An 11751-nucleotide genomic window follows, 5' to 3' on the forward strand; every position below is an offset into this window, starting at 1 on the left:
CATATTACTCCTCTGCTCAAAACTTTCCAATGGCTCCCCATATCAAAATAAAAAAAAGCAAAGTCCTAACAAAAACCTATGATGCCTTTCATGAACTCTGATCTCTTTTATTATTCTTCAGTTACTTAAAGCGGCCTTAGAAGTCTCCCTGCGGTATGTCCTTCGTCACACCAAATTTGCTCCTTCCTCAGACCTTTTGTACCTGTGGTTACCTGTATCTGGAATATTGTAACCCCAGATATCCCTATAGTTCACTTCCTTCAGATCTCTGCTCAAATATCACCTTCTCAATAAGGCATTCCATGACCGACAAATATAAAATGGTCCAGGGGGACTGGGTGGAGAGGTGTAAAGGGGGGGGGGGAATGGAGGACATCAATTATAAATGAATGAATGAGTGAATGAATGAGTGAATAAATGAACTGGTCCCTTACACTATCAATCTGTATCCCCCACACTGTGTTGTTACTCTTCATGACACATATCACTCTTTGACATATCTACAAGCCTCCTCTCACTAAACTGTAGACTCCACAAGGGGAGGAATTTTTGTCTGCCTTATTGATTGCCTTGTCACCAGTACCTAGTATAAATTTGGCATATAATGCTCAATAAATATTTGTTGAACAAGCACAGGCTATAAAGTAGGATGGCAAGGTTACTGGTACCCAGAACTTCCATACAACCCAATCCATCAGTCTGGTTAGTGAAAAAGAGAACCACCCTGAATCCTTAAGAGCTTCACTAGTTTTTATTATTGATACCAGTTAAGGTTTTTTGTCTCTCATAATCTCCCTATTTTTAATCTATGAGGTGAGAGGGTTGTGTGATAAAAGAAATAGGAACAATTGATTTAAGGAAGAGAGTGGGGCTGAAATCCCATCTCGGCCACTTTGAAGCTGTTTGACTTTAGACATGTTACCTACTTTCTCTGAACATAATATTTACAATGGGAATAAAAGCATTATAATAGTATGAAGAATATTACAATACCATGAAACCTGGATACTTGTATAAGGTATAAAATGAGGATTAAATGCAATAACAGAATATGAAACTGCTCTGTAAACTGTAAAGTGCTACTAGAATATGTCCAATGTCACTGTTCCCTGCACCACATTTGGAAAAGGTATCAATAAGTCAAACAGTGTTACTAAAAATGTTTTTCACTTTGCAAAAGAACATCTCAGATAAAATAGTAAGTACTACAGTAGCTTATTTATTGCCTTGGTACTAAATACATAAGTTCTGGCTCAAGTTAGCCTGTGATGTCTTGAATCCACCAAAAGAGGCCAACCATTCCCAAGAAAATTCTGCTGCAGGACGCTTGCAGTCCCCCTAGTGGACAGATAGTGGGATTACAGTTCTATAAGCAAAGAAGAGAATTCAATCTGCAGAAAATAGCCCATGATTAGAGGTTAAGTCATTAAAAAAAAAAAGCAATATCGTCTAATTTTATTTTACAAAAAGGTTTTCATGCCCCTCTTACCCCAAGAATTGTTTTATTTGTCTTGTCACTTCAGTCACTTAACCAACAGCCTGAAACCCCATTTATACAGAACCTCAAAGCAAACCATCATGTTCAAAGGAAACTTTGAGTAATTCTTGATCTGACCACCACACTGGGCATCTTCATTGGCTCTCAAGCCAAACTTAGACCCATCAATCCCCTTAATTTAATTAATTCCTCATGTATTTCAGATATTGATAGTCAAATACATCAAAATATGTTTCTAACAAAAGCAAAGATATAGCCAAAGGAACTAAGGAAGAAAGTAGTAACTAACTTGACTGGGGTGACACTGTGAAAAACAGCAGAAATAGATTCCAAACTACTAATCTGGCTCACTCTTCATTGTCTTTTCCGAAGTACCTCCTTCTGGTATTTGAAATATCCATCAAGACCTATAATCTATTGCTTGAGTTTAATCATGTCCCCACCGAATCCATAAAGGATAAAAGGCAGATACACTTCAGCCACTCCAGCCTACTTTGATCAATTTCTTTTTGGAAGGCATACATTTTAAAAATCCAAACCATAAATAACTATAAGCTCATTGAGGGCAGTGACCTCAAGGTTTTTTTGAATCATGTCCCCTTTACCCTGATCTCCTCCTAGCACACAGATAGCAGTTGCTTAATGAAAAGTAGTAGATTGATGGGTATGTTTTTAAAAATAACTTTATTGGGGTCATCTCTAAAGACAGCTACATCACAGTATGATATTTTGTTCAGTGGCCTACAGTTCACTTACCATTATCAGGACACAATAACTGTAGCTGATTAGATATGCCCTTAGCCTAAAGTGTTAATGAGGCCAGAGTACAGTTCCTTTATTGGTGAATTTTATCTCTGCTTCATGGTTATGGAATGAAGTCCCAAAAAGAAGCCCAAACTATTTGAAAGTAAATGAACCATTTCCTCATCTAGAAATACACACCAGAAGGTGTGGCGGCATTTACGTTATCCAAAGGACAACGTATAAAAACAAAATTATGACTCTAGCTGTTTACATAAAGCTAAACATAAGCCAAACATAGCTAGTTATTTCTTTGGCCTAGTTTGCCTTTCTTATCTCTTTGGTCAGTTTTTTGTATAGAAATGATTTAAACAATTTTAAAAGGATATACAAATCAAAACCACTTTGAGATACCACATCCCACCCACTGGGATAGTTATAATTAAAAAGACAGTATTAATAAGATATAGAGAACTTGGAAACTTCCTATATTGCTGGTGGTATTATAAAATGGTGCAGCTATTTATGAAATCAGTTTCAGAGTTCCTCAAAAGAGTTATTATATGACCCAGAAACTCCACTCCTAGGTATGTAACCGAAAGTACTGAAAACATATGTTCACAAAAAAAACACTTGTACATGACTGTTCATTTCAGTATTATTGATAATAACCAAAAGGTAGAAACAACTCAAATGTCTGTCAATTGATGAATGGATAGATGAAGTGTGGTACATCCATATAATGGAGCATTATTTGGTTATTAAAAATAATTAAATATGGATATGTGCCTCAATATGGATGAACACTGAAATTATTATTCATGTACATGAAAGAAGCCAGTCACAAAAGATCACTGTATAATTCCATTTATAAGAAATGTTAGAATAAGCAAATCCATAGAGACCAAAAGTAGGCCTGTAGTTGGGAACTGCTCAGAGTTGGGGGAGGGGAGTTGACTGCTAAGTGATTAAAATGTTCTAAAATTGACTGTGGTGATGGTCACCTAATTATGAATATACTAAAACTCTTTGAACTTTTAATGGCTGGATTATATACATTGTGAATTATGTCTCAAAAAAGCTGTTATTAAAAAATAGAACTCAGATGCTGCATGATTTAAATTGGCAGCATTCTCAAGTAATCAGCACTTTGGAGTTATAAGCTTCTCTAGATTAGCCACTCTCAACCCTGCTGTGGCTAACAAGTTGGCAGCAGGAATTGGTGTGAGAGAGAAGAGGTGGCAACACCCATGAGTGTGCAGGGAATTATGCATAATTCAGTCTATCATCTCTATGCAGCAGCCATTGAAAGTATCCTTACTGAGCAACAATCTAAAAAAGTATTTGTCAGGTGAGAAGCTTCAAGAAAAAAGCTGAAATGCTGCTCTACAGAGCTTTACCCACATGGTACACAATGTTATAGAAAATGCAACTATTTCTATTTCTTCAACTGGCAAGAGGGTGTTCACTAAGCACCTCCTGGCCTACTCAAATATACATGAGTGCTAGTGAATAAATTGGAAGACATTGGGTCTTTCCTTTGAAAAGAGTGCAATATAAATATGAGCTTTCATAATTCTGTATATAACTTTACAAGCAATGAAAAGAGTCAGATTTGAGTTTAGGATGAGAATAACTTACTCTGAATTCAACATCTCAAAACTTGAGAGAATGCTGACAAGGGAAGTCTGAGGTACTATAATTTATTTTTTTTTAATATATTTTATTGATTTTTTACAGAGAAGAAGGGAGAGGGATAGAGAGTTAGAAACATCGATGGGAGAGATAGATCAGCTGCCTCCTGCACGGCCCCTACTGGGGATGTGCCTGCAACCAAGGTACATGCCCTTGACCGGAATCGAACCTGGGACCCTTCAGTCCGCAGGCCGATGCTCTATCCACTGAGCCAAACTGGTTCGGCTTTTTTTTTTTCATATATTTTATTGATTTTTTACAGAGAGGAAGAGAGAGGGATAGAGAGCCAGAAACATCGATGAGAGAGAAACATCGACCAGCTGCCTCCTGCACATCTCCCACTGGGGGTGTGCCCGCAACCAACGTACATGCCCCTGACCAGAATCGAACCCGGGACCTTTCAGTCCACAGGCTGACGCTCTATCCACCGAGCCAAACCAGTTTCGGCATGAGGTACTATAATTTATTTTAATATCTTTCTTTGTTTTCAAATTATTAATTTATAATTCTAAATATAAGCCCAGCCAGTCACTTATAGCAAGCATCCTCATATGCACATTAGGTACTGCTTGTGACAGCACTTTGGTGATTTGATCCAGGCAGAGCAGTCTCAGAAGGGAGAGGGCCCAGTTCTTCTCAGGCTTTGAGAAAAGGTTGCCAAAATTACCAATAGACACAGAAAAACAAAAATCAATAGAGAGAGAGAGAGATTCAGAGACAGTAGCCAGCAAAATACTTCAATAAATTGCCAAGTCCTCACCTCAAGCTATCTAGTTCAACTCCCTCAGCAATTGTTGAATCAGGTTCTAACTTTAAGATAAAAAAGCCCAGCTATTCATTTTGCTATTACTTTAAGTCAACTAATCTTAAAAGAGAGGAGTTGAGGTTGATCTGATTTGTTACTCTTAAATTAAAAAAAAATTATTTAGGAGCAATCTATAGGAATAATGAGAAAAATAATCTGAAAAGTAGGACGTATATTTCAATGTCAAAAGCAAGAAAGGAGTAGGAAGAAAGAAAATCAGGGATATAGGCAGCACTTGAGGAAGCTGCAAACTAAGAAAATGGTGGAATTAGGTAGGGGATGGAGAGAGGTTTCCTTCTTCCTCTCCTACCAAACTCACAAAACTTGATTTTTGTTTCCTTTTTATGTTTCAGAATCATGTTTTCTGATTTGGGTATAAAATAAGCCCTTTACTTGCTACACCCAACAGCTTTAAGCTCCCTCTTGAGTAGAGTCCGAATGAAACCCATAGCACCATAAAAAATAATAAAATTGTCTATGCCCCTAACTCCACCAAGAGCAGCCACAGTAGAAGTAAGAGTAAGGAGGCCAAAGAATGACTTGTTTTAAGTTAGTATATGTATACCAGATGATAAAATTACTACAGGGAGGAAAGGCACTTTTAAAAAACAAAATTAAATGCTCCAGCAAATTCAATACATTATATTAAAGTTTACAGCTGAAAGAATATAAGGCTAATGAAGTAAAATTAGCACTGGCAAGAAGGCACCACAAAGTGACCCTGCAACTGGAAGGCTGTAATGTTCTTTGAAAATATCTCTCACTTATGTTAATCTTTGGCCAAACTGAGAGAAATACTCTGTGGACAACCAAAAGGAACCTTCCATCGCTACATTTTGCACATATTTCAAAATGGAGTACCAGCCAGTGTGGCTATTTTGTCCTTGGGTTCTGATTACTGGTGCCCAGACAGAACTCAGCAGTGATTTGCTGACCATGGGTAAAGGATTTTCCCCCAAGATACTGGTTCAAGGCCTCCGGACAAAAAGTGTCAATCTATCTTGATCCCCAAGCAAAATTCTGCTGTACAAAACAGACAAACTGCTCCATGAAAGACAGTCATAAAAATCTGCTTGATAACTGAGGAGGGGAAAGAGATGGAAAGGGGAGTTAATAAAATGACTTATTTTGAAATAACTAATAGAGCATGACAGGATTTGCCAATCTTGAAGCACCACTAAAATACTAGTTCTTATGAAGACCAGAACCAAATACCAAGAGAAAATTTAAAGTTTCTTTTTGCATCTGGACAATTTATCTAAACCCCAACTCTAATTCCTGGACAGGCTCCCCTAAGCCTTATCTCCCAAGAATAAATATTTGTCATATTGTGCTATTTTCCAGAATATAAAGGGCCCTACTTTTGTCAAATGGGACAGTGGTCAATTAACAAAGTTTTAGTCTTGTTTGATCTCTGAAAGAGGACAGTTCCATAAAATATCACCAGGGTTGCACACAAGCTGCATCACTTTTTTATGATTCCTTCTGTTCAAACCACATGGTAAATTTAATAAGAAAATAAAGACCACCTTCAGCCTCTCTTCTCTCCCCAGAAACACTGTAGATATATAAAAACATAGCTATTCCAGAAGTTACTAAAGTTTTAAAAATTTCCACCCTTACAATTAACTAATGTATATGAACACACAAGCACAATTGGAAAAGGGAGAAATCCAATAGGTTATTGGAGGCCTCTAGAATTTTGAGATTTTTAACTCAAAATTGGTCTATAATACATGCAATGCAGAGAAGGTGGAAGCTCTGGGTTTGGCTTTAAAAACAAACAAAAACAAACAAACAAAAAAACCAGACCCTTGCCTTTTACCAAATTATGCCTCTACAAAGTGAGGGGAAGAAAGAAAAAATAAGAAAATGTCTATTTTTAGATTGGGATTGGTTGCATTCTGATGAAATTGGTATTTTAAAAAAAACTGAATCAAGGATTTTCTATATTTTAGAAATGAAAATTCTTTGTCAACCCACAGGACAGAAACAACAGTTTTCCTTTGCACTAGACTCCCAAACCAGTGCAGCAATCAGAAACCAGGAAAGATTCAATAATTTTGTACTTTGTTTGGATACTGAAAAATCCTCATTAGTTCAGGTCATTATTTTAAGCAGGTCTTTCTAATAGAGAGGTTTTTCTATTGAGGCCTGGGATAAAATCACCTACCTACCTTACTGCACACCTGTAAAAACGTTTTGCTCTGGATAACCACTTCCTGAAAATTTCAGGTTATTTCTTGGAAGATACCTATTCCTCAAAAAATATGTGGAATCACTCATTTACTCCCTGTTAACTGAGTTAGTTGGAGGAGGCATGCAAAAGAGGGAAGGTTCCAGTGACTGGGTTTAGCACAATAGTAGGTCAAGAAGTACCTTTGACATCCTCTGCCCCAGAAAAGTTCATAGAAGAAGAGGGCTCGCTGACTAGCTACAGCCCTTCAAAATCAAGTTAACCCTACCAAGTAAATCTGTTCTTATAAAATGGAAAATAACTTTTATGCCACAGTATAACCACCTCACAAAAATAAAAACAAACAAAATCCCCCCAATTAACAAGAAAAGACTTTGACACTATAAATAAACCCTTTAAAAATCCTGTAAGCCAAACCTTAAAAAACGCTAATGGCATGTAAAGCCTGGTAAGAAGCTGTTTCTTCAATAGCCCAGAAAATATTTTATGAAATTCTATCCTCCCCTCTCTTTTCTAACACTATACTATCAACCTTCCAAGAACAAAAGCATCAGTGAAAGAAGGCAAATTGTTGACTTTAAGTTGCCAAAGAAATTTTGTAACAGATATAGTCACAGCTATAGAAAATGCAGAACAATACACAACAAGTCCATGGGGGATATCAGTACCCAACAAACCTGAGGAGTTAGTTCTCCAGTCAATATATTCCCTCCCTCACCAGGATATACTAATATCTCCATTTGCTGGGGCAAAAATCATCAACATGGTCTGCAAAAAGATAAACAACTTTGGTAAGGAAGAAGTTATAATAAGCAAGATGAAATTGACTGCCACTTTTCTCATTTTCTAAGTAAAATTTTTGGGCAAGATTATAACTCACAGGTCCCTAACAGTTCTTATTCAGTTTGTTAGAGGTAACAGCTCATATTTGAAAATGTTCCTAAAATGAAGGAATATATTGAAGAGCCTAAAAGCAGATTTCTGAGCACACGGAAATCCTTTAAAACTTTTCCCAACACTTATAAATCAGATGCAAGTGTGGTTAAATTATTTTCTAAAAGAACATTCTCCTCTTTATAGATCTGATGCAAACCTGAAGTAGAGGACTATGGGTTCGTTATAATCCACAAGAAAAAAAAAACAAAAAACAAGCAGTTACTTCCAACATAGTTAACCTGTGTAACTTGTGAGGGCAAATCCTGCCCAGTGTTCACTAAGAAAGTTGTCCTTTGGTTTTCCTCTACCTTTGCCTGCTCTCTAATCCTGCCTGGTTAGATTCTCTGTGCTGACCTCCAGTCCTAGGGCATGTCCTTAATTGTTGCCAGGGAAGGAACTTCGCCCCTTCTTCATAGAGTTTTTAGAACTCAGAGACCATCTTGTTCCCCCTAATCTCACACTCCATTTTATGTCTTTGAAGGAGGCGGGCTGAGAAAAGCTTGGGCCAGTCATTTTTCCTCTAACCTGCCAGGACTGCCACAGGCTGGAGGGCAAACTGCAACAGACTCTAATAGGAGAAACTGCCCATACTTTGTCCATGTTCACAGATTTGGGGGAGTGGAGGAGAAAAATTAGTGTAGGGCTTAGGGCTTTATTTCTGGTGGTGGCCCTTGCAACTGGATTTAAGTTTGGAGCCCTGGGGAGGCAGCAAGGATTTTAGGAGGCTGGGAGTAGAGAATTGTTATGGAATTTGGAAGGGCAGGAACCAGCACCCAGGGACTTAAAGGCAGTGATTGGGGCTCACAGTGGGGGTTCAGAGCACTAAGGTAAAATCTTAGGTAGGCCTAGAGTCCAGGTAAAGCTCCCCATTTAGGGCAGCCCTCTCTATGGAATCTTCTAGGGCTCTCTCAGTGGTAGAATGTTCACGCGAGGAAGAGAATATATACCCCAGAACGCATACTGACTCAAGGCTGAAAGACATTTCTAAATGGAGAAACTTACCGCATGTCCCCATAAGATCCAGAGTAGCTCTCCATCCAGGGGTTCATCTCGCTTTTGACACAACTAGGACTTGAATAGGGAACTCTGCTCACCATGCCGCCAGGATACCACGCATCAGATGGGGAGAATTCGCCTTCCTGGCCCGATAGCCCCTGAGGTGGCCGAGAGTAGCCATAGGGGGCTACAGCCCCTGCCTCGCCTGTGCTGCCGCCACCACCTCCGCCACAGGGCCCATACAACTGGCTTTCATCCGCTGTGAAGAGAGTGTGCCAGGAAGAGGAGGTAGCGGCTGAGGGTGAGCCTGAGCTGGGTCCCGCTGCACCCCCGCCGTGCAGGCTCGCCAGGTCCCCATAGCGGCACTGTGCCGCTGCCGCGGCTGCCCAGGCACTGCCATAGTCCAGCGAGTTCTCCAGCTTGATGCGGGCTTGAGGATGGGGAGCAGGCAGAGGAGGCGGAGGCCCGGCCAGGGCTATTGGAAAGTTGTAGTATTCGCGACTCTGATAAGTCGTTGCCTCTTCCAGTGCTCCAGACTTGTAGAGAGACAGGGTGGATGGTAGCTCAAGTGTTCCAGAGACTCCCGTTTCACCGCTGCCAGAACAGCCCAGATTCTCGCCTTCCAGCCCTTTGGGGTAAACTGCCTTGAATGGGGAATACTCAGAAGTCTCTTCAGTGCCCTTGCCTGGGCAGTCATCCAGCAGAGAACCTTTGCATTCTGCCAGCTGGGCGCAAGGAGTGGGACGCACAGAGGGTGGACCTCCCAGGAGAGGAGCATACATGCAATCCCCTCGAAGCTGTTCCCCAGGACTCAGATGCTCCAATGCCTCCACACCCAAGCCCATGGATACCGACACTGCCTTACACAACTCCTTGGCGCTGTCCGAGATGGTAGAACTGTCCCCTAGGTAACTGTCCTTGGAGGAGGTTGGAGCCCCAGCGGCTTCCCTTGCTCTCCCACAGCTGCTGCCTTCAGATACCACCTCCTGCTGCTGCTGCTGCTGCTGCTGCTGCTGCTGCTGCTGCTGAAGGAGTTGCATGGTGCCGGCCTCACTCAGGATGTCTTTAAGATCGGCGGAGCAGCTGCTTAAGCACGGGAAAGTGGGGCCCAGCAGGGACAACGTGGATGGGGCAGCTGAGTCATCCTCCTCTGTAGGTGCTGGCGGCTGCCTCTGCAGCCCCTTGCCTGCAGCTGAGGGGACTCCAGGCTCCGGGATGCAGCTGCTCTCGGGGTGGCCCGCCAGGGCTGACTGCTGTTGTGAAGGCTGCTGTTCCTCCTCCAGGGCCAGGTAGCTTGGAGGGCCTCTGCTCTGGGCTTGGGGAGATCCATCCTCGCCCTGCTGCTGCTGCTGCCGGGGACTGGTCTGCTGCTGCTGCAACTGGGCGCCTGGAGGTGCTGCACTCACGGCCTCAGGGTGCCGGGAGCCCGGGGTCTGGATCACTTCGCGCACGCTCTGGAACAGGTTCTGGAAAGCCCCTCGATAGGTCTTAGACGGTGGCCGTGGGTAGAGTCTCCCCAACCCTAACTGCACCTCCATCCTTGAGCTTGGTTGAATCTTCCACCTAATTCCTTTATGCCGTTTCCCTTTCTCTTGCTGAGAAGAGTTCAACAGGCTGTGATGCGGTAGTCACTGCAGCTAGCAGACCACCTGCGGGAAGCTCCTGGGAAAGAAACTTGCAGGAATGACCACACAGAATCTCTCTGACAGCTTCAAAGTCTTGTGCAGTGAAAACACGCGTTGGACAAGGTCTGCCCTGGTAGGCTCACAGTCTATTCCTGAATACTTGGAGGATAGATTCAAAAGATACTCAAATCTTGAAAGGAGAGCGAGAACGAGAGCGAGAGAAGAGAAGAGAAGAGGACTCTCCGTCTTCCAGATTAAATGTCCACTGAAGCAGGTGCAAATAGGGACCAGGGTGGGTCTTCCCCCCACCCCTTTGGTTTTGTTCAGGTTTGAATGTTTTTTGTTTGTTTTTGTTTTGGGCTACTGAAGACCTGATTGTCTTTTCATCCTTTGATCTTTGGTCCTGAAAACTGGATGGGAGGGGAGGGCATGCAGGGCGAGGTGGAGAGGATGTTGGGGGGAAATGGGGGCTCACCCCGAGTGCCGCCTAAGTAGCCAGGTCCTGGATGCAGTGCAGTAGCGTCTCTGAAATTGCCTGACTCGCCAGAGCCCTCTTTGCAACGCAGAGCTAGCTCGTCTGCTCACAGCCAAAGGGAGTTACCTCTCTGCAAACTCGGGCTGGCCGGGCTGGGCCAACCGAAGTGGGGGAGCGGGCAGAGGGGAGCAGGCAGAGGCAGCAGCAAGAGAGGAAACCCAGAAAGGGGTGAAGGGGTGGAAAGGAGAAAGACAAAGGCAACCGTAAGCCCTACCCCGTAATTTCCTCACTTCATCCGAATCTCTAGCAGCTTTTAAAAACTTCACCAAAGAGAAAAGGGTAGCTCCGGGAGGCTGCTTCGAAGCCGCCGCACAGCAAGAGGCGTTGGCTGTCTCCAGAGCCCAACCGGGGCTGACGTGGGGCGTGGGGCGTCCCTTTGGTTCCTGTCCCTCACTGGAGCGGCTAGCTTGGTCACTTTCCCTCTGCTGCCTCCTCTACCTCCAAGCTTCCTCGGGACCCTCTGGCTCTCCCAGCACAGTGGCTCCCTGGGATCTCAGAGGGGGCGCTGGGGACATAGAGAGCAAAGCAACAGTTTTGCGAATTAGGTCCCGCCCCCGCCAGGCCGGGCTCCAAGCCTTTCCACCTCCTTTCTCCCTCCCCTCCCGTTCTCTTTTCTCTCCTCCCCTTTCCTTTTCTCCCCTCCCCTTTCCTTTTCTCCCCTCCCCTTTCCTTTTCTCCCCTCCCGTCTCCTCCCCGCCCACTAATGCTAAGTGGTTTTGGAGA

At 42.8% G+C, this 11751-nt stretch overlaps 1 protein-coding gene across 2 annotated transcripts in view; it reads right to left on the reverse strand.

Moving 5' to 3' along the window:
• Positions 1-11500, reverse strand: part of AR (androgen receptor) — a 293861-nt gene extending 282361 nt beyond the window's left edge. For both annotated transcript variants that reach the window (XM_006082935.3, XM_023764658.1), the window contains exon 1: positions 8875-11500. In XM_006082935.3, the coding sequence (XP_006082997.1) occupies positions 8875-10406 (1532 nt within the window). In that variant the 5' untranslated portion in view covers positions 10407-11500. The remainder of the gene's footprint in view (positions 1-8874) is intronic.
• Between the last annotated feature and the right edge of the window lie 251 nt (positions 11501-11751).

This window comes from Myotis lucifugus, unplaced genomic scaffold (assembly GCF_000147115.1).
Source record: "Myotis lucifugus unplaced genomic scaffold, Myoluc2.0 scaffold_4, whole genome shotgun sequence".
NCBI lineage: Eukaryota > Metazoa > Chordata > Mammalia > Chiroptera > Vespertilionidae > Myotis > Myotis lucifugus.